Source organism: Ruditapes philippinarum, unplaced genomic scaffold (assembly GCF_026571515.1).
Source record: "Ruditapes philippinarum isolate M1 unplaced genomic scaffold, ASM2657151v2 ctg152_1_1_1_1, whole genome shotgun sequence".
Taxonomy (NCBI): Eukaryota; Metazoa; Mollusca; class Bivalvia; order Venerida; family Veneridae; genus Ruditapes; species Ruditapes philippinarum.
In genome coordinates, this window is record NW_026859904.1 from 5,873 (window position 1) to 30,419 (window position 24,547).

The 24,547-nt window shown below is 31.6% G+C and overlaps 1 protein-coding gene across 1 annotated transcript; it reads left to right on the plus strand.

Annotated features, from left to right (window-relative positions):
- Positions 1 to 2,369: 2,369 nt before the first annotated feature.
- LOC132758237 (high affinity cGMP-specific 3',5'-cyclic phosphodiesterase 9A-like) lies at positions 2,370 to 21,425 on the plus strand. Its single transcript, XM_060749788.1, has 4 exons — positions 2,370 to 3,188; positions 5,272 to 5,376; positions 15,417 to 15,563; positions 17,648 to 21,425. Exons 1-4 carry the CDS (start codon positions 3,069 to 3,071, stop codon positions 17,795 to 17,797), a joined length of 522 nt encoding a protein of 173 aa, XP_060605771.1. The 5' UTR covers positions 2,370 to 3,068; the 3' UTR covers positions 17,798 to 21,425.
- Positions 21,426 to 24,547: the final 3,122 nt, after the last annotated feature.

Here is a 24,547-nt window from a genome sequence, read left to right on the forward strand (position 1 = left end):
TTCCTAAATTGGGGCACTTTTTTTAGTTTCACCAAACTTTTTCTTTTGATAACAATTTTTCAGAATTTTTTTTTAAACCCTTTGTATTTAAAGTGTAAAATTTTAAAAATGGTCAAAATTTGAATGTTTTTAGTTGAAGGGGGGGCCAGTCTTTTTTAAAAGGCCTGGGTTTTTTTAATTTTTGTTTTCGATGTTTTTTTAGCCCAGGGTATGGGCCCCCAAAAATAATGAAAATTGTAAATAATTTAAAACAAAATTAGATGACTTTTTACTTCAGCAACCCAAAGGGAAAATAAATATCTGGGGAGGGGTTTAAATTTAAATTTATTTTTTTCTCCATAAACCCCTCCAATAAAATCGTCCCAATTATCTGTTTTCGTTTAACTCTTTATATAATTAATAGGAAATTAACCCCCTTTTCTGCACTAAGGGAAAAAATGTATGGTTATCAAAATTAATTTAAAATATGTTTTATGAAATTTTAAGTCAAAAAAAATTTTTTAAAAACTTTCATCCTCCAGGGTGAGTCAAAAAAATTTCAATAAAATCAAACTTAGAAAAAAGTCCTTAGATGTAAGAAATAGTTTAAAAAATTTTCAAGATTTTAAGTAATTTCCCTTTACAATTATTTTGCGGGTTAATGGGCCGATTTTTTTAGGGATTTACAAATAAATTTTTTTACTGCGTTTTCTAACACAGTTAAGGCCCACCGGTTTTTTTAAGGAAATTTTTTAAACCCCCTTTTTTGCCCCGACTTTTTCGATAAAGAATAATTTTGAGCTATTGTAGTCACCCGAGCGTTCGGGGTCAGTTTTCGGGCGTCGGCGTTTAAAAACCCCTTATGTTTTAAAATTTTTTTAATAAATTTTAAAATATTTTTTTAAAATCCCTTTTACCCTTAATGGGGTTTGGAAAAATTTTGCAACCCCCTTGTTAACCCCTCAAAAAATCCCAACCTGGGAAAAAAGGAGGGGGGCACTTACTGTATCAAGCATTTTTTTTTTTTCTATTAAAAACACTAAAAAAATGCCCCTTTTTTCGAAATTAGAATTTACGTTAAAGGGTTTTTTTTAATAATTCAAAAAAATTTTCAAAAATCCTTTTACATATGGGGTTTTTTAAACTTTTTCCAAAACCCCTTTTTCCCCCATTTATGACCCAAAAACCCGTAAACAGGAGGAGGGGAACTGTTCAAGGGATTTTTTTTTTTTATCAAAACATTAAGGAAAAGTCGGGGGGTTGCTGTCCCAACCGGGCCCCTCTTTTTTGGAAATTTTCTTGGTTTGTAAAATGCCATTGTAATGTGTAAATTGTTTTTCCCTTTTGGGTTTTCTTTAACCCAATTTTTAAAATATTCAAATTTCATTTTCAAAAAATTTTTATGAAAAATTGGCATGAACGGAGGTGTTCTTTTTTAAAAATTAATTTTATTCCCAAATTTACTGCTTTTTTTTTATGGATTAAATTTTTTTTTAATTAACGTTTACTTTTTTTTCCCTAAAGGGTTTTCTTTTGAAAACTTTTTTTTGTTGTTTTATGAAAAAAATTTTAAAATTTAAAAGTTTTGAAAAGGGAAAGGTACATTTTCCCCATCTTCTTTGATTTTCAAAATTTTTGATTTTTTTTGTAGTTGGGAAAAAATAATTTACCCAGGTTTAATATTCAGTTAAAAATATTTCATTGGGGTGAAAAATTTAAAATGTTATACCTTTTTTGATAAACCCGTGGGATTGTACATCGGTTATATTTTTTAATTTATCCCTATCTGTAGAGTAAATTAAACTTCATAAATTTTTATGTCATTTTAAGAAAAAATATATCCCAAAAATATTTATTTTATTGGGTCCCAAATTAAAAATCCCCTGTTTGGAGTTCGGGTGCGGGGGGGAAATTTTATCCCCAAAGGGGCCCTTCCCCAAAAGACAAAGAGTTTATTTTATCAAAACAATAAAATCACCAAAAATTTTTATATATTATTTCGATTTTTAACACGACAAACAACAAAAAAAGTTTGCTGTTTCCTGATATAAAAACTAAATTGTGCCTGATTTTTTTCCGTACTTTTTTGTCAGCGCGTCAAAAATTTTTTTGTGGTTATGTCACGTGGAAAATGATTACTTCACAAGTCAAATATAGAAAGGCAAAAAAAGTTTATTTTTTTAGCTAATTTAAAACACCAAATTTTTGGGTTTCCTCTATGTTTAAAAAGTCAAAATGCGGGTCGGTTAAGAAAAAAGGGGAAAATATGGATGAAAATATATTTTTTGTAAGGGTAAAAATTAAATTTTGGATGAGTCCATTTTGTATTTTAGGGATGTCTTTTTTAAGTCCAGGTTTTAAAGGGGTATTTGAGTATATCTGGAAGAATCATTGCCATCTAATGGTATATCAGGGTGACTCCCTGTCATAAGAGAGGTGTTTTTCCCTGAATTTTCAATAATCACTTTACCAATAAGTAACATAAAAGGAAATAAAATAATGAAGTTATATAAAATCAATTTTTATAATAGATAATTTTACCAGTAAAACACTAAACATTCAAATTTGCTTAGCCTCATGTTATAAAAGATATTATTGATTTCCAAGTCTCTAGATTCAAAATTGAACTATTTGAATTGTGTTGTAAGTTGATGATTTTTGCAGAAGTAGATTTGTACTTTCAGTTGGTAAATGATTTTATCACATAAACTGCAGCGCAAGAGTGTAATAAAGTCATTTCATAAAAATGATATATCAATACTGTAAAAACCGACATGACGTCATTTAGGTTATATACAAACATAGCATAACAGCGCGCTAATGTTAGCGTTACACTATAGGCGCGTCATTGAAAAATAACTCTTTTTAACAGTGTACCATTCTTATTTTAGATATGTGATAAAAAGAAAATTTTATTCGTGTCGATTCAATGCTAAATTTATTAAACTCTTTGAATAAAAAGATATTACGCTCTCTAAAAACTCGCATAATATAATTTGATTTAACTTGTTCAATAAATTAGTAATAAACCTACACTCATTTCAATATCCTCTATATATATATATATAATTACAACTTTGTTGTTTTAAATGCACACATTACAGCTTATGATGATATTAATGAAAGTATCGGATATCTCAAATGAGGCGAGACCAATGAACGTGGCTACACCTTGGTTAGACTGTCTCCTCCAGGAATTTTTTAACCAGGTTCAGTGAAAGCACTATTGTGTCAATCAGTAAAAATCTATCCACGATTTTTATATTTTGTAGTCTTCCTTTCCTTTATTATGTAGCATCACTTTGTATACATGCTGTACCTGTGAAATCGTGAATTATTTGTGGTTTTGATTTTCAATTTTTAAACTGAAATTTTATGTCAATCAAAAAAACGAAGAATACAGAATCATTGGAGTGTGAGGTGTAAAGTTTTAAACCTTGAAATTTATATAATTTTATATATATTAATTCAACGAGTTATACCTATATAGTAAGATATTCATTTTTCTTAATTAATTAAGCCAATTAGTAAGCAGAAAGCATTTAAGACACAGTATTACCACAAAATAGAATGATTTTTATAGGTTCAGGTGTATGCATTAGCTCTATATATATATATACATGTTTTAGTTGCAGATTTTCCTATTTTCCTTTTCATTATTTCAGTCTGTTATTTTTTTGTACTGTTGTTTTGTATGTAAAAAGGGTTTGAAATGTCTTTTATTGTTCTATTATTGTTAGTACATGTATTTCACCCACTTTAACACAGCAGGCTTTCTCTGGTTCTGGCATTTAAGCTCAAAATGTAACAGTCTTATATCTTTTTATGTTCTCATATGAAATAACTGATTCTCATTGCCCATTAAACAGTGTGGCACTAGGTGAATGATCTCAATCTCTCCCCGGTAGCCAGTGTGAGTTCAAATCTTGATTTCAACACATTGACCTATAAAATAAATGTGATCGAAAGGCAATTTTTTTATATCATACTCCTTTGTGGCATAATGGGATTCATGTACTAAAGTAGGAACATCTGTTGCCCAGTGGTTAGAGTTGATGACTGTAAATGTAGATTTGAATACCATCAGGGACATTGAATTATTTTATGGGGGATGCTATCCTGGATCCAGGTAGCTAAGAGAGCATGACTGGTTTTACTCAGGTGCCAGCTTGTGCCTGAAATAATTTGAGGAGGGGCATTTGAGGTCCCATGACCAGTGAAAAGCTGGAAACCATACAATATACTGTCAGTGTCACTTAATACCCAAGTAAAAATAATGTACACAAGGTTAATTAACTGTAGATGACCAAATACTGGTTAATAAACTGAAGATGGCTGAATGCTGGTTAATACACAGTAGATGACCCAATACTGGTTGATACACAGTACCATAGCCTATTTATAATCTGAAATGCTTAATTTGTAAACTTTGACAAAATTGACATCATAACTGGTATTCACCTTTCTGACCTTACTCATTCAACCTATTACCATGCTAAATATTTTAAATGGACTTGTCTATACTTCAATCTGGACAAGACCATTTCCTCATTTTCAGAATTTTTTTCAATTTTTAAATGCTTTTAATATGAATAGAAAACAGCTGACCATGATCTGAGCAGAGATGTACCAGGGAATCTTGGTCTGCACTGATCGCATGGGTAGATATAGCCGCTGACTGCAGGCTACGGGTCCATTTGTATAACCTGCATGATTTTAATACTATATTTATATTGTCTGCAACATACAGCTTTTGTTTAAGTTAAAGCTATTTAAGTTCTAGGTTTTTCGTTGAGAATGTCTTGATCAGTTCTGAGACTTGTACACATATTTATTTATAAATTTCCTGCCACATTATTGCATATCTATGCTTTAATTCATTATCGAGTTTTTGGTGTATTACTAACACTGCACTGTGATGTTTTTTGTTGTGCCTTTTAATATTCGGCTGCAGAATCCTGTGTGATATTTTGGCAAAGTTGAGTTTGTTTTTTCTTTACAACACCCATGGTGTGAAAAAAACAACACTTCACCATCATTGAACTCAAAAATAATCAGAAATTTAGTTTTTGAAAAATATTTTTCTTACTTAATGGTTTTCAGACATTTTTCTTATATAAACATTTTTTTAAAATGGTGAATTGTAAAAAGAAAGACTTGCCTTTGCTAAATTATCACAATATTAAGTTAGTCATTTTAGGACTGTCTTTATTTAGTTTATTTTAGTTATATATTATTTTTTTATAGTAGATGTTGAATGTTTTTTTGGTATATCTCTTTCTTCATGCATAGTTACTGATGATCTTATTAAAAACCGCCGACATTTCTAACGAGGTACGACCTCTGGAGGTCGCTGAACCATGGATAGAGCGTCTTTTAGAAGAGTTCTTTATTCAGGTAACAAGTTCAGGCATGATATTAACACGTGGTTGAAACTTTAACATCTCTTATATTTATCATGAATTCTAACTCTTTGTCTTCCCACCTACCCGAGCTTTCGATATTTTGAACCCCATTATTGAAACTGTGTATTTTATGCTGATGTTTGCATTTTGTATATCCCCCTCTGATATAATGATACATTCACACACTGGTTTAGCACAGAGGAAGGTAGTCTAGTACTGGTGTAACTCTCCAAGAACGATGGTTAGGAAACTACCCGCCTATATGACTGAAATACTGTTGGGAAAAGGCGTAAAATGAAACAAAAAAACAAACATTCACACAGGATGGTAGAAATTTTGCAGATTATGAATTTTAATCTTCTCATCTGAAATTCTTTTAAATGTCAATCATCTTATTTTAAGAGTAGTATTAATATGGAGAAGAACTCTTGTTGTTTTAGGAAATTATTTCCCAGATTTCGACAGAACGAAATTTTATAATCTCAAACCAATTCTCTTTTGTGCAATTCATCAGGATTTACAAAATAAATTTAGTGTTAGTAGCTTTGAACATTCAATTTATAATACTGTTGAGAATAATTATGAAATATGCCATTAATTGATTTTAAAAGTACATATACATGTACATATATTACATTTAATATCTAGACTATGCTTAATGTAAAGGTTTTGAATTTGGAGAGCTTATCTATGTGACTTAAATGTCCTTACTTAAAGTTAAACATGTTAATAAGGAGACCACTGCAAGTACAATTTGACCAACATTCTACAAACAATGGTTTTTCAATGGGGACAAATTTTAGATTAATTGAAAGCAATATTATCTGTAATGCTTATAGATTGTTTTCCATGACTGAAAAAAAATTGAAAAGAAATGAAAGTTTATAATATTGTCTGTTGCTCACCAGAATGAAACATTAAGGGCAAGATTCAAGTATAATTATTATGATTGAGATGTAAGGGAAGGAATATTTATTCTTTGATTCACCAGTGGTCTTATTATAAATCAGCTGATCAGATTTACGTCGTATATGCTTTGTAGCATGAATTACTTTACTTGAAACAAAGTTTGTTAATCAAACTTGTATTTAACTTATTTGTATTTAAAAAAAAAGAGCAATTATATAAATAAACTTAACAACAAGTATCTTCAATCATAATTCTTATGAAAAGAGGCAACTGGCGTTACACAGAAATATGTTGCATTATATATCTATTAAAACAAAGTCATTCTTTTTCTGTTTTAAATTTGCATGTTTTCTTTATGTTTTCCAGTGATTTTAGCTAACCACCTTTATGTTATATTTAGAGTTTTCATCAATTTATAATCAGACAAATATATGCATGCTTTGATTATGATCAGTAGTTGTTTTGTCATTGTTCTGGAGTTTTCCAACTTGCAGTTTAATTTAAAAAATGATTATTAAAACACGCTTTGTTTTAGCTTGATTTTTATAAAACCTTGAAACTTATATAAGAGCCTCTGTCTAGTTGGCTTCCTATACCTGGTTCATTAGGACAGACAAAATTTCTCTAAGCTCAAACTCGTATCGCAGGTATTCGATTAGTACAAAAAAAAGAAAGAAATAAAACCAGCACAGAATGTATATTTACCAATGAAAATACTGAGATTTGAGACTAAGCAGGGAAGGTATTTTTAGAAATCCTGTGAGGAAACATGACAGAGTCAGATTATGGCTTGAACCCACTGTTCCTGGGTTGAGAGGCAGACATTTTAACCACTAGGGGACTGCTCTCCTGATATCCCAGTTTACATGTTTTAATATGGTTTTATCCATTAATTATTGTATGTGATTTTAATCTACCCTTATCCATGAACACACTTTATCAGACTGTTTTCTATGTTTAAAAACATATTTTTTTAAGCTGACAATTGTGAAACAAGTTCTTGCAACTTATATTAATCACTTTCCAGTCTGCTTCCTGGAACCAACCAGTACTAGTGTCATATGAAAAAACATGGTTGTGACCCAATAAGGGCTCTAATCAAGACCCCTGGGTTGAGAGGCAGACACTTTAACCACTAGGCCACTCCTGCCCTTTTCTATGTTCATGTATTTAAAGGGGCCGTATTTTCATTTCATTGTCAAACAGATCAGAATTGTTCGTTTTTATTTGCCGTCATATTTATGCTCCTTGTATACATATATTGTCTTTTCAGATTGTTCATATATTTGAACCTGTTCCTTCATTATATAACCTATCAATTTCACATAAGTATATAGTCTCCGAGTTAAACCTTTAATTTTTAACAGGCATGAACAAAAAACAATTTCTTGAAATATTGCTTTAGTCTAATTAGGTTATAAATTAAGTTAACATTTGCATTTTAATTGGTAACAATTTTAGTGTTAAATATTGAGGTCAAGGTAAGATATATGTTTTATTATTTATTTTAAAACAGTCTGGCTGTTTTCTATAACCAACAATAAATGTTTTCCTGAAGTATAGTTGACTACTAAAATAATGTTTTGTGCTCTAGATTTGTTCTAATGCCTAGATCACACATTCATGGATTTGATGACGGATTAGCTGCGTGTATTAAAACTTTTGCATAATTTTTCTATGGCAATTTTGTATTTTTCCGTTGTTATTCTAGCCATATTATAATAATCTTATATATTGGCAACAAATGTAGCACGGTAGGGAATCACGTGACTTTTACGGTTACGCGTACAGACAATATGGCGGCCTAAAAACCTCGCTTCACATGTGTTTTAAGGTAATTCTTTATTATATCCCTTTTACTTACATACGAGACCTGTTTCAGCCTACGCATAATAAAGAATTGTTGCCGCCTATACCTTAGTTTCCACTCCTGTGCTCATAGATTTTACAAACACTCAAAAATTCAACAGAAATTTTCAATGTGAACAATTATATTTCGGGTAACATTCACGCAAAATTTGTATTTTTTATGAATTTGATTAAACTACGTCGAGTTAGCAATGAGAAAATATTCATAGAATTTCTTTATTTGAAAATGTAAATATTAGGCATGTTAAATATTGACTGGTCATTTTCTATTCCAAAACATGAGAGAAAAATGATTTGGGTAACTCCCACGCATACTTTTATTGTTGATAACTCCCACGCAATATTTTATGGGCAGGCAATATCTATGCAGGTTATAGTCTAGATATTGATTGAACAAAATCATGATTGATGCATTTAGCCTTAACGTTCAAAGAATTTTGAATAATATTAAAAATACCGCCAAAAGATCCTGGATAGAATAAAGCCCCTATGGATAGCAGAATACATACTCACGTGAATATATTAAATGAAGTTTCGATATAGATGAATAAATCGCAGAAATTAAAATAAAAGTCTCAAATATAAGAAGGAGGTCGATTTCAGTATAAGCACAATTACAGTTGTCATTTTTCATAGTTTGCAGATATGGGCGGTTCCAGTTCGGGTATTGTTTGTGGATAATGTTGGGCAACATTTGTCTTAATGACCACATAAACTGGCTACTCGGCACAGGACTTTGTAAATGTTGTGACAAATCGAAACGTGACAGGTATGGCATTTTATGTTATTCGTTATATTAAGATTTTAAAGACATTCAAGTCATTTTATCACTTAGTCTTTTATGAAACCAACTATTTTCAAATTAGTGTCTGTATTTAACATTATTATGCTGTGTGTGTTTTTTATGCCACCGCAGCATCTGCGATGCGGTGGCATATAGCGATTCACCTGTGTGTGTGTTTGTTTGTGTGTGTGTGTGTTATATAGATTATATAGTGAACTTAAAAAATCTTCTTGTGAAAAACCACTAGTCCAATTTCAACCAAACTTGGCAGGATTGATCCTTGGGTGAAGGGCTTCCAAAGTTGTTCAAAGAATTTCATTCCATGCAGAAATCTGGTTGCCATGGCAACCAAAAGGAATTATAAGAATAAATTAAAAAAATCTTCTTGTAAAGACCCAAAAGACCTAGAGCTTAGATATTTTGCAAAAGGCATTGTCTGGTAGACCTCTACCAAGATTGTTCAAATTATAGCCCTGGGGTCAAAATCGGCCCCGCCCCGGGGGTCATTGATTTTCACTATATGTACATATAGTAAAAACTTAAAATACCTTCTTGTAAAGACCCAAAAGGCCTAGAGCTTAGATATTTTGCATAAGGCATTGTCTGGTAGACCCTTACCAAGATTGTTCAAATTATAGCCCTGGGGTCAAAATCAGCCTGCCCCGGGGGTCATTGATTTTCACTATATGTACATATAGTAAAAACTTAAAACACCTTCTTGTAAAGACCCAAAAGGCCTAGAGCTTAGATATTTTGCATAAGGCATTGTATGGTAGACCTCTACCCAGATTGTTCAAATTATAGCCCTGGGGTCAAAATCTGCCCCGCCCCGGGGGTCATTGGTTTTCCTTTTATGTATATAATAAAAACTTATAGTAAAACTTTAAAAAAATTTCTTCTAGCAATTGACAAATGCTAAAGGTTAGATATTTTGCATGAAACATTGAGAAGTGAACTTCTAGCAAGATTGTTCAAATTATAGCCCTGGGGTCAAAATTGCCCGCGCCCCGGGGGTCATTGATTTTCAATATATACATAATAGTAAAAAAATCTTATTATCTGAAGGTACAAGGCTTAGAGCTTTAATATTTGTTAAATGATATCATCTATAGGTACTCTACCAAAGTTGTTCAAATTTTGTCTCTAGTGTCAAAATTAGCCCCGCCCCGGGGGCCATAGGTTTTCCTTATATGTATATAGTAAAAACTTAAAAAATCATCTTCTCTTAATTTACAAATGCTAGAGTTAAGATATTTTGCATGAAACATTGTGTAGTGAACCTCTAGCAAGATTGTTCAAATTATAGCCCTGGGGTCAAAATTGGTTCCGCCCCGGGGGTCATTGATTTTCATTATGTACATATAGTAAAAAAATAAAAAATATTTTTGTCTGAAGGAACAAGACATAGAGCTTTGATGTTTGCTATATAATATCATCTATAGGTCCTCTACCAAAGGTGTTCAAATTTTTCCCCTGGTGTCAAAATTGGCCCTGCCCGGGGGCATTGATTCTCATTATGTACACATAGTAAAAACAGAAAATAAAACAAATGTTTTCTGAATGGGAGAAAGCTACAGCTTAGATATTTGACTTGAAATGTTGTTTGGTGGACCTGTATCAAGATTGTTTTGAATTGAACCCTTGGGTCCAAAATTTTGCCTTGCCCAAGGGGACAGTGACCTACTTTCTTGTCCTTTGATGTACAGCAATGAAATTTTGACCATGTGCACAGTTTTAGTTGTAAAATTGAACTTTGATATCAGGTGACCTAGATTTTGATGATGTGACCTACCTTCTTGTCCTTTGATGTACAGCTATGAAATTTGAACCATGTGCACAGATTAATATGTAAAGTGAACTTTGATTTCAGCTGACCTAGATTTTGACAAAGTGTCTTACTGTGTTGTCCTTTGATGTCGTCATGAAATTTAGGCTGTGTGAAATATGACCTTCACCACCAAATTTACTAGACTCGAGTGCATTGATATATTCCTACTCTGATCTTTTATTGAGTTAACAACAGATTTAACCACTAATCTGATAATAAGAATTAGATTATTTATAAGGTCAGGGATCTATGCATTATGACAATCTTCAAAATTGTATAGAAACAAAACAAAATCTGTTCCTACACTACTATTTAGTATTGTATTAATGCGGTGGCATAGCATTTTTCTCAAATGCAATCTTGTTTTTAATCTAAAGCATAAAAGAAAACAACCTAAAGTATATTAGAATGGGTCTTTTATTTTACAAACTAGGTAATAAAATCTAGAGGACTTATGTTTGAATGTCATCTTAATATCAGCAGTAAAACCCGTAACGTTTCCGATTTGCTGGGCTATAAAATGTTTAACACAACATTTATAAGGTCCTGTGCCGTGTAGACTGTTCATGTGGTCAATATTTGAGACCTATCCGTGAATGAAATGTTTCCCACATTTATCACAAACAATATCCGAGATGGAACCTTCCATATCTGCAAAATATGAAAAATGACAACTGTAATTTTACTAATAAAAACAGAAATACAAAACCTCCTTCTAATATTTTAGACTTTTGTATCAAAACGCGACCTAATTGAATGTTTTGGGTTTGGTAGGCCTTACGCTAAGTTATTGATGTCCTTGGCAATTTATGATTTTACAAGCCATGCCTTTTTGAAATTTATTTATCATATTATTGTAACCTATAAGCAGATGAAGTGTTGTTCGTCCCATATAATTTATGCCCCAAGACGATTCGTCAATTTAGCTGTATTAATTTTATATCTTAGTGATAGTAAAATTAAATGTGAATTAGTTTGAAAAATACATAAAATCCATTGCATTTTCAAAATAAATATTGATTAATCTGTTTGTGGTTAAATAATAAAGTTGAGTGTTTAATTTTAAGTTTAATTGCCGTGAATATATAGGGAATAATAAGTTTATTTTATATTCTAGATCCTGGTCCTGGCTGAAATTTAAAGTATTACAGCTGTAGTTTCTTTACCATAAATTTAACATGGAAAGGACTGTTCTTGGGAAAATGCTGACGTAACTGATGGGAGCAGTTTTTCTTACCAATCATAGGTCAGACTTAACCCTTTCCCCCATGAGCATATTGTGAAAAATGGCCATTTTCACTGAAAAGCCTCCTCTTACAAGTTCAAACTGCTATGAAACTATGAAAAATGCTTCAATACTAATCAAACTTGGCACAAATGTTGACTGGACCATTGCTTTTGTAACGACATGCTCAGTCTTAAATTTCCTGTTACCATGGCAACGAGGGGTAAATGGCTAACAAAAAATGATGAAAAACTTTTGAATCACCCAAAATCTAGTTTTTACATGTAAACATGAGGTCTTTTACCTAAATTTGGTGAAAAATTGTTGTTTTGTAACATTTATAATTTTTTAAGTTAACCCTTTCACCCATGAGCATATTGTGAAAAATGGCCATTTTCACTGAAAAGCCTCCTCTTTCAAGTTAAATTTCCTGTTACCATGGCAACGAGGGGACATCTCAAAATTGCCAAAAATCACTATTTTGCCTCGATTTTTCCATCAAAATTTACTTCAAAGTGCTGCAACTTCTCAAGGGATTGAGATAGAGTCAAAGGCTTTTCAGCGTTGGTTACACCTTACCTTATGATCGACCTGGGGTCATTTAAAGCCTCTCACAAGTCCAAACCTTTCTTTGCGATGAGGGGGACTCCGCCCCCCCCCCCTTCAAACCCCCCAAAAAGAAGGGGGCATATCCCCATTCTGGCAACCCCCTAAAGTATCTTTTGGACAGGGGGCGGCGCCGAAAAAGTGCTCACTTTTTTTAACAACATTTCTCAAACGAAAACATGTGTTTGGGGGAAAAATAGGACATTTTCTCACTATTTCAGGCCTGAAAAAGGGGAGGGGGAGGTCGAAAGTGCGTTGTTTCGCGTATATATGAGGTTAAGGGTTAAATAGCTTCTTTTTAAAAAGTTTTTGTTGTTTTTGTACATAATTTACTGTCAATATGAAACTTCAGCTGTATCTTAATTTCTATATGCTGTTCTATTATGTAAATCTTAGAAGATAAGCATTTTAAGATAAAACAAATCACTAAGTTGATTAATTATATATAATTTGAGATTGACCAAGTCAATTTTAACATGTAACTTCTTATTTTATTTGCAGAAGCAAACACCTTAATGACACACTTTAGCCTAGAAGAAGAAATAGTGGTAGATTGGAACAGATTGTAGCCTAATTGTTAAACTAAAAGGACTTCTTAAATCGTTTGAATTTTAGCTACACTTGAACTGTAGTTTTGAAATAAAATAGCTGAAGTATTTAATAGTGTCTTGATTTTTTTTTGTTAAACTCTGTTACGTACAGTACTTTGCTTTATATTTATATTAAAGTATGTTGAAATGACATTGAAACTTCAACGTTGTGCCAACGTTGAACTTCAACATTTTTTTAAACTTTCAAATTCGAACATAAATCTAACGTTATTTCAACGTTGAAATCTGACCATACTTCAACGTTGTTCACCGTTGATGTGCCTGCTGGGTTACTTCTATCAAGGACCTATTTGCGGTATTTTTAATATTATTCAAAATTCTATGAAAGTTTGATGCTAAATGCATCAATCATGATTTTTTTCAATCAATATCTAGGCTATAACCTGCATAGATATTGCCTGCACATAAACTATTGCGTGGGAGTTATCAACAATAAAAGTATGCGTGGAAGTTACCAAAATCATTTTTCTCTCGTGTAATGGAATAGAAAATGACCTGTCAACATTTAACATGCCTAATATTTACATTTTCAAATAAAGAAATTCTATGAACATTTTCTCTTTGCTAACTCGACGTAGTTTAATCAAATTCATAAAAAATACAAATTTTGCGTGAATGTTACCCGAAATATAATTGTTTACATTGAAAATTTCTGTTGACTTTTTGAGTGTTTGTAAAAGCTATGAGCACAGGGGTGGAAAATAAGGTATAGGCGGCAACAATTCTTTATTCTGCGTAGGCTGCAACAGGTCTCGTATGTAAGTAAAAGGGATATAATAAAGAATTACCTGAAAAACACATGTGAAGCGAGGTTTTTAGGCCGCCATATTGTCTGTACGCGTAACCGTAAAAGTCACGTGATTCCCTACCGTGTGTAGAGCATGTTCAAAATTTGACCATGAATCAGTCAATCGTATTACATCTTTACTAAAAAAAATTATTCAATGTACTGGTCCATTTTAGTCCATATTTTTACTTTATCATTAATTCGTAATATTAATTTGTAATAAACAGTCTTGGATGGTAAATATTCCTTATTTTGTTGCGGTGTAACATAACTGTAACATAAACTGTAAAAGACGTTAAGAAGCATTGCTGATCTCTACCTGTCTGTAAATGAATTATTGCAGCGTAATGAGACTATGGTGTTCGTGACAAATTGATAACAAACCATCATGTATTCTTAACCTAACATGGTGTAACTGTAATAATATGTATGATACTCCTTCGGTTTTCCTAACGGGCTTTCTTGGATAACCTACCAGTAGTTACCAACTTCTTTAAGAGTGACCAACATTAAGCTCAATCCCGCATGATTTCTGAATAGCCTTGTCCGAGTATAGAACCAAGTAGCGACCCCTTGATTACAAATCCCATGCCCTCCCTTATTAAGCTAAGCTGGTGAACTATGAATGTGTGACCGAAGCATAAAGCTTTAAGTGTTTAATAAAAAGTTCTGATTTTTTATTGATTAATCATTTAAAATTTATGATTTACTTATAGGATTCAGGGAACCATGAATTTATTTGTTAGTTTCTTAACCATAAACTTCTATAACCTCTTATCATAAAAAAACATGTGCTCTTCTGTTCATTCAAAACACAACTAGCTTAAATACTCCATGGTGATGTCAGTATAATGTATAAATAGGAGGGTTACTTAGTTACATCACAAGTATAACTGTTTTTGCATTAATTTTGGACAACCATTTTCTAAACGTATATTAAGTTGTTATTATATATGAAGTTGATAAAGTGATATTCTCTGCTATGTTTTTTGTAAATTTTCTACTTTCTATGTTTCTCTAGTATATGATGCATATTTTTATGAACTTAAAAATATCAGTTGATTATTATCTAAGATATACAACGTCATACTTGCAACTTTAATTGCTTAAGATAGTATTTACAATTAAAGTGTGTTTTTCTTAAGATTCAGTTATATTATGTGCATGTATAAAATGCCTAAAAGCAAATAGAAGATAAATAGATATTCAATATATTTTCAAGGAATATTTTCTAAAATAACTTAATCTTTTTGTTTTAGAATTGTTTAGATATTATTCAATGTAAAAGTATATGATAAAAGCAACATTAAATCTTCCTTATATATTTATTTTCTCTAACTTCTAAATTGTTATAAGTGTTTTAAAGTGAAGCACGTTAAGTTTGTGTTTTCAAGATTTTACTTTGTATTATAGAGTGACATAGAGAAACTTGAAGGGCTGCCAGTAGCACCTTTTATGGACAGGGAGAAGGTGACAAAGTCTTCCTCGCAGATCGGCTTCATCAAATATGTACTGCTGCCATTGTTCGAGGCCCTAGGGACGTTACTTCCAGTCATTGAGGTTTGAATCTGTTATGTTCACTATTAGTTATGTACCTGTTTGTGCTGAACTTTGGTATATTACTGTAAATTACTGGAGATTCAATATTGTTTCTTAAAAAGATTATACTTATTCAATTAAGCATCAATACAAGAGAAAAAAAAATAAGCCAAAATGAAGGATACATGATTATTTGAAGCCGAACAAATATATCGTTTGACTTAAATTGGTTTGAGGACTAACAAGAAATTGGAACATTAATATAAACAAGGATCCTACTTAAGGTAGTGCTTTGCACCAACTACTGTACTTATGTCTTTTTTACAGGGCAGGGCTGGGGGTATCAATAAGTCTGTTTAAACATTCAACAGGAATAAGTCAGGAAATGAAAGGATATATAAAATTATATACTGTACAAAAAGGAACATGTTCTGATAATGCTAGTATAAATGAAGAAACACAAATCTAGAAAATAATACAAAATGTATGTAGATATGTACAGTATACATGGCTTTATAAATGATAAGAAAAATGATTTTGGCTTCTGAAATGCATACACCAAATATGAATAATGATAGTATAACTGTTATATCTGAAGAAGACACAAGATAACATTTAGCACTCCCTAACAGTTTGATCTATGAGTTTGGTAAACATTTTCTTTATCTGGTAAACCAGTTAACCTTTAGGATGCTAGTGGAAAATTAACATATGCTTAGTATGCGACCAGTACAGACAAAGATCTGCAAGCTTATTTGTGCTATTTGGTCATGGTCTGCACTGTTCACTTCTCAATCAGTACATACTTTGACAATATTCCTAAAAATGAAGAATGGATATGCCCAGTTTGAAAGACAGACAAGTTCATTTAGGATATTTAGTGGGATAAAGGTTAAAGAAAAAGTTATGTACGAGGGTTGTTCGGAAAGTTTTGAGACTGGGTCAATATTTAGCGTTGGAAAAGATAAAATCAAACAAGAGTTTACTATGTATTACTTTAATACCTCATCTATTATAGTGTAAAATTTCATAACAATAGCTTCATGTATACAAAAGCTACAAAGCGTTAGGCACAGACACTACCGGTGACCCGGCGCACGCAACGACGTTATCCGACGTTGCCGTTATTTCCAGAGTTTAACGTCACCGTAGAAAAGTCAACTGCTACTCCTTTTCAAAGTATCTTCCTTCACAACGTACACATTTCTCATGCCTCGTAACCCACTTGGCGAATACATTTCTATACCAGTCAGATTTAAATGTTGCAATAATGCTCATAACTCTAGAGCGCAACTTCTCTTACTGTTATGCGACGGTCGCACTGAAGCGCGTTTCTTGCAAGTGTCAGTTTATCGTCGATGACGGATGGGCGACCGCTCCTTTCCTTGTCTTTTGTTGACTTTCTGCCATCCCGAAACTCTTTATGCCATCTAAATACCAATGGTCGACTAACAGTACGTCCGTTGTTTGCCTGTTCTAGAAGTTGCTTAGTTTCTGTTGGCGTTTTCCCAAGATTAACGCAAAACTTAATAAAAACACGCTGTTCCTCTTTTGACGGTGTTTCCATAGTCGTTGTCTTGTCGCGCACGTATTGCTATAATGATCTGCGGTAACGGCTTAAACAACTAGCGGAAATGACGTCCTTAAGTTGGAAGTGACGTCATAAAATTTTCGTGACGTTTGGCGCAATTTTAGGGGCTCTTTTTATTCAGTAAGAAAACTTATAACAAGAAAATAGTCCGAGCGCCAGGATGCGTAGACAGGTGTTGCTATGGAAACGATTATATGCCGTATAGTAACGTTACAACGTTTTAAAGACATAACTCGGATAAATAACATATTAAGCTATAATTTGTATTAAATAATATTCGCAGCTATAATTAGAAACAGAGAAAATCATATTGTCTCAAAACTTTCCAAACAACCCTCGTATACCAGCCGTTCATTCAAAATGTTTGCTACACCGAAGACATAATCATTAACCTGAAAGAATCACCTAACATGGAATTTCTTTTTATTCAAACTGGTTGTTGACAACTATTATTCAATACACGTATATATATAGTATTATGATTAATAAATTATTATAATTTCATGTTTTACAGAAAGATATCATTGAGCCAGTAAGAAATGCATTAGACTATTATACTCAGATGCAGAAAGCATTAGAGGAAGAAAAGGAGAAAAACTCATCCAATGAAAAATCAAAACAGAATGGACTGACCAATAAAATGAATGGAGACATCAAAGTATGACCTTGGCCTTAGTAGGATTTCTCATCCAATTGTCAAAATTGTTTCATGTGTTAGACTTTATATGTCAGCCAATCACTGACAAGGATGCATATAGGTGACAACCAATCATAGACAAGGAGACATACAGTGTGTTACCGGTAATCTCCACTAGCTCGCATCACTACAACAATGTTCTGTTTAGGAGATTGATATTAAAGTTAAGACTATTGTTGTACTAGTGCTATATTGGATGGTTTAAGTTTAGATGCTCATAGATTAACTACAAACTGAAAAAAAAAGAATATAAGTGATGAACCAAGCCCTGTTCTATGATAAATTTAAAAAAATAATTAAATATTCATTTCAATTTTCGATGTAATCATAGAAAGACATATTATTAAATAGATTGAAATATGTTGAGGTTCACAAGCTTGTCGGACAAATTGTTTTGATAATCTACCTTACATTCATTGTTAATTAACATAACATCTTATAGGGAGTTGTTATAATGGAGGTTTATTATAAAAATATATTGATAATTCAAGAGAATGGACTCAAAGCAATACTAATGCATACATGTCATATTTACAGTTCATTAACATCTCTTTATCAACAATAGATTAAACTTAATACAGTGTTTAAGACATTAATGTTTAACATACATGATAGAACTTAATATTTCAAGTTCTCAAGATATGTTAAATTATTTTTAGTTTGACATGTTTTTATAGGTTGTTCACATTCAGCAGTGTTGTTTTGTTTTTATTATAAGGTTCGAGCTACAAGATAGAATTGATGGTGCCAAATTGTATTATATAGTTAAGCTTTCACCACCTCTTCCTTTTATTTATCATTCACATTGATTAATAGTAATGATGCTCTTTAAAAAAAACTGCACCATCCCTAATATAGAAGATTTCACATCATTTCTTATATCATGTCAATGATAAAGGGAGACAATCAGAACCGATCTGAACAAGTCATTTTGCCTGTATGAATATCAGGCATTCTTTGATTTCAATTTAGCAGATTTAGAGCTGTAATTGAGGAGTCAAATGTTTGTTTCCTTAAACTTTACTGACTTAGACCACACATTCATGTTTTTTGTTACAATTTGTTTTTTTCATTTTTTTTTAAATTGAGTGCATTGGGATTTTATATCCAGGAGCCAGTAATCAAGATTTATGTATATGATGAACAATAATATACAAGATAACATGTATAACAAAATGATAGATAGTAGGTAAAACATAGAAATGTTTAGGAACAAGATATCTTTTGCTTAAATGTTAATTTAAATATCATGATAAATAGTAAAATATTGAGTAAAATAAAAAATACTTTATTTTTGTATTTATAAACAGAGATATAGTAGATTATGAAAAGCAGCTTCATTAAATAATACATTTGTTAGCTGGTATTGACTGTTTGCAAATACCAACTGTTTTCTTGTTTTTAAAATATTTTCTGGTTTTACTGTCTTCTTCATAAGATTATTGTCTGCCTTTTCAACTGTTTGCTGGTATAAACTGTTTGCTAGTATAAACTGTCTTCTGGTATAAACTGTTTGCTGGTATAAACTGTTTGCTGGTATAAACTGTCTTCTGGTATAAACTGTCTTCTGGTATAAACTGTGCTGGTATAGACTGTCTAATGGTATACTGTTGGCTGTATAAACTGTTGACTGGTATAGATTGTCTAATGGTATAAACTGTTTGCTGGTATGAACTGTATAATGGTATAAACTGTTTATTTGTATAAACTGTCTAATGGTAAAGCCTGTTTGCTGGTATGAACTGCCTAATGGTATAGACTGTTTGATGGCATGGACTGTCAAATGACTGAATGTTTACTGGTATAGACTTTTTGCTGGTATAAATTGTTTGCTGGTAAAGAGTGTTTTCTGGTATAAACTTTTCTCTAATATAGACTTTTTGCTGGTATAAACTGTTTGCTGGTATAAACTGTTTTCTGGTATAAACTGTTTTCTTTCATAAACTGTTTGCTGGTATAAACAGTTTTCTTTCATAAACTGTTTGCTGGTATAAACTGTTGGCTGGTTACATGGTATAAACTGACTGCTGGTATAAACTTTTTGCAGGTATAGACTGTTTGCAGGTATAGACTGTTTGCTGGTACAAAACTGTTTGCTGGTATAAAATGTTTGCTGGCATGAATGTTTGCTGGTAAAACCTATTTGCTGGTATAGACTGTTTGCTAGCATGAACTTTTTACTTGTATTTACATTTTTTTCTGTTTACTTGTACCAAATGAGAGCAACTGTTTTATGGTTTCTTAACTATTTGCTGAATTATACTGTCTGCTGGTATTGACTTTTTGCTGGTATATATTGTGTGCTGGTATGAACTGTTTACTGGCATAGACTACTTGGTTGTAATTTGACAGTTTGCTGGTATTTCAACAATTGCTAGGTATTGACTATTTAATGGTACCAAATTTGCTGGTATTGGGTCTTTACTGGTTATAACTGTCTGCTTGTATAGGTTATTAGCTGGTATATATACATTCTCCTTGTACATACTTACAACTTTGCTGGAATTTATTGTTTGCTTTTTTTGCTCATTATTGTATAATCTAAAGTTACATTGATGAAGTGAATGCTAAACAATGATTTTAATAGGTAATAAATAAGTCTTATAAAATCTTACAAGCAAATTCTTTACAGGAAATCAGCACATTAAATATGAAGTTATGTAGAAGAAAGAGAACCATCTGCTTGCATTTTGTTCAATGATTTAAGCAGCCACAAAAATTGAAACATAACTTAAAGTTTAACACTTTTCACTACTTTCATAATCCTTGCCGGTGCAATTAATAATCAATGTGTCTAAATATGAAATTATAATTATTATTTTGGAAATTTATTTTTAATGCTGTGCAATTTATTTGTTTAATTTTTGAATTTACACTATTGCATTGATAAAAAAGCTATAGATGTTGTTTTTTATACAAGAGATTAAACATATATAGGTCTGACAAATACTGGGTTTATGATATAGAGTTACATTTTGATATAATTTTAAAATATTTTTGTTTAACATGTTAATACAGTGCAATTTGTTATTTCATCATAATGCAATATTACAGAATGATAGACATCGTACTTTAGTTCATAGTATTACATGATCAAAGTTAATTTTCTTTTCTATTTTATCTGAACCCCACCTTGTAAGTTTAATTGATTTAGCAATTATAAAACATTGAACTCACCTGTTGGAGTTTATGACAAAACAAATACTTTACAACAAAAAAGGTACTTTGAAAATGTGTTGTAGAAACAACAGAGGTAGATACAAAAAAGTTTTTATCATCTTAGTTAACTGATGTGAAAATGATAGATTTTTGTTAAGAATATGGTGAGAACTGTTCTAAAATTCAGGTACACTGGTTAACTATGAACCTGGTTATCAATGAAGTAGCAGTTAGACAAACAGAGTCATTAGTAATAACAATAATTATCAAATCTTATTGTTCTTTAACTTTTTATTTTACAAAACTATACATTGTATAAGAGAACTTTAGTTTGAGAATATTCTTTCTATTTTAAATAGATATTTGTTTTATTATCAGGAAAATGTCATTCTTGACAATAGCTCTTGGGCGATACTCTAAATATTTTACAAAGTTAAAGTTAAAGTTTTGTTAAAATCTTTAATCAAATTACACCCTTCCAAGTATTTCATTTATAAAATCCCATATATATATTTTTTTTCTTACATATTTTGCATTCATTGTACCACATTTGATCCATTCTTTCTAGACATTTTTATATTTCATGACATTTTTGTTTTTTTACAATACTTTAGTAAAACAAAATAATGTTGCAATTTGTTAACTTTTAAAAACACTTGTAAATATTTTCCTTCAATCATTGTGTTATGATATTATGATACAGTAAAAACCCGCTTTACGACCACCCCGTTTTCGAGACCAACCCGCTAATACGAACGAATTTTCAAAGACCCGATTTTTTTATTCTTTATTTTAATGGTCGCTAACCCCGATTTTGAGACCACCCCGTTATTCCGTAATACGACCAGTAAATTCAGTCCCATTTCGTAAATTCTGTACATTTGGAAACCCATAAATACGACCGCGGGCACTTTCTCACCTTGATATTGACATGCATGTATATTGCTGAAATCTTTTTGACACTTAGTGTGCTGAAATCTTTTTGACACGTAGTGTAAACAACAGTTGTCCTAGTTTTACGTCATTTAACGACATCCAATTTACGGCAGAGGTCAAGGTTACTTTGAATCAAACCCGGAAATGATCAATAATATTGTCGATAATTACTGAATTTCATTCCTTTAATGAAATGACTGGAGGATTAAAACAACAAAATATTGAACAGAAAACTTTCAATTAGTTTTTTAGAGGTGTTGCTGCTATCATTATCTCTTTCGTTCCATAATTTTAAACAAACATAAACATGATACGATTAGGTTTTTGAAGTTGTTATCGGCGATGAAAACTGTGAAAATAATTAAAGATTAATTGGTCGATGTGCTTTGTAGTAAAATGGTGATTTAATTGAGTAAGTCACTTCATTCTTTTAACAAGAGTGTAAAAATATGTTTGTGTTTAAAAACATTCATAATACATTTTGTACCTCTAAAGAAGTTTAAAAATTTTAAAATTTTAAAAAGTAAAAGAAAAAAAATGAAAATGAAAAAATAATAGTGTGTGCTTAATATCTTCTAATTTGAAATAGGTTAGCCCAGAATTAAACATGTGTACAGTACATGGTATCCCCTAATATATTGCCTGATTTTCTGTTTGACCAAACTCATTAATGAGACCAACCCGCTATTAAGACCAGATTTGTAAAGTCCCTTCATTGGTCTCATTAGCGAGTTTTTACTGTATATATTTTTTTTTCAACAAATTATATTTGTTTTTCATATAAATTAACAGCGTTATAATTTGTTGATAGAGCTTAAATGGGCTTAAAAATGTCTTTGATAATCATAATAGATTTTTATGACTGTTTTAGAACAGGGTTTTTGAATGAGAAGAGATCCCCTGATTAGAATAAGTATTCTAGTATTGTTTATCACATAAACCGCGAAACAGGAGTGTAATAAAACTATTTAGAACAATATTACACTAGTGTAATGAGGTGATGTCATTTGCATAGTGTTAAAGCATGCTATTGTTAGTGTTACACTATTGACTATTTTTAACAGTTTACCATTCTTATTTTATATGTGATAAATAGAATATTATATTTGTGTTGATTTAATACTAAATATTGAACTCGTAGAAAAAAACATTATTATGCTCGCCAGAGACTCATATGATATAATTTTATTAAACTTGTTCAATAAATTCAGTATTAAACCTACACTCATTCAATATCCTCTATATCTCCTGACCTGCTGAAAACTTCATTATGAGCTGATTGGCATATTATTTACTGCCACATTTTTGGATACAACTTCCATCATGGGGAATAAATTATTTTTTCAAATGCCACAATAAATACATTATTTGCATTAAAACTATATTATATATATTGCACTATCTGCATTTGTAGGTTTTATGATATAATAAATTTACCTGTATGCATTATATTATGTGGGATATATGATGCTCTCATTTGATTGGGCAATTAATGTATTTGATGGTTACGGGAAACGGACAAAAGCCCTCCCGGACAAAAGCCCTCCCGTCAAAAACTGACAGGGCGGACAAAAGCCCTCTCGTGAAAATGACAGGGCGGACAAAAGCCCTCCCGTTAAAATAACAGGGCGACAAAAGCCCTCCCATGAAAATGACTGGGCGGACAAAAGCCCTCCCGGGAAATTAACAAGGCGGACAAAAGCCCTCCCGTAACAAAAATAAATATGTATGTTGAATACCTGCGTTTTCAATGCACACAATATATTAAAATTGTTACATATATTTCTTTTTGTTTTAAATTTGCCTAAGTATGCGTATGAGCTAGAACCACCTTTTATTCTGAATATACCTTCCTGAAATGTTCAAGGAGTTAACTTTGTACATGTATGTCATAAAAAACAGTCTCAGTACAAGGCACATTAAAAATGTCTTTAACTTTTATGTTAAATAATTTTAACATCTTCACTATTTATTACTCTATTAATATTAACTTCACATAGGAGTAATCCATCATATCAACGTGAATAAATATGCTTTACAGATTTTAGCACTTATTATTCAAATGCCTTTCAGGAATGTGCTCAAGCTCATACAAACACGGTTATGCCAATGGTAAAAAAAATCATGCTTTCAATTTTAATATGTTGAGTGCATTGAAAAGAAAATATAAACTATTCAACGTACAAATATGTATTTGCTGCGGGAGGGCTTTTGTCCGCCCTATTATTTTCACGGGAGGGCTTTTGTCCGCCAAGTCATTTTTACGGGAGGGCTTTTGTCCGCCCTGTCATTTTCACGGGAGGGCTTTTGTCCGCCTTGTCATTTTCACGGGAGGGCTTTTGTCCGCCTTGTCACTTTTTGACGGGAGGGCTTTTGTCCCGGAGGGCTTTTGTCCTACACTCGATGGTTACAGTCTGACAGCTGATTTTCATTAATTAATAATTCTATATTTAATTAAGTTTGTATTTTATTTAGTGCCCAGTTTTTTTTTACCATTGAGCTGTACTTTTGCCATATTGTGATATATACCGTGTATAAAGTATTTTGATTGGTATAGTTTATTAAAACAGCTTGTTGCTTTTGTTAAATTGATATGATTTGTTGAAATGTGTAATCAAGAGA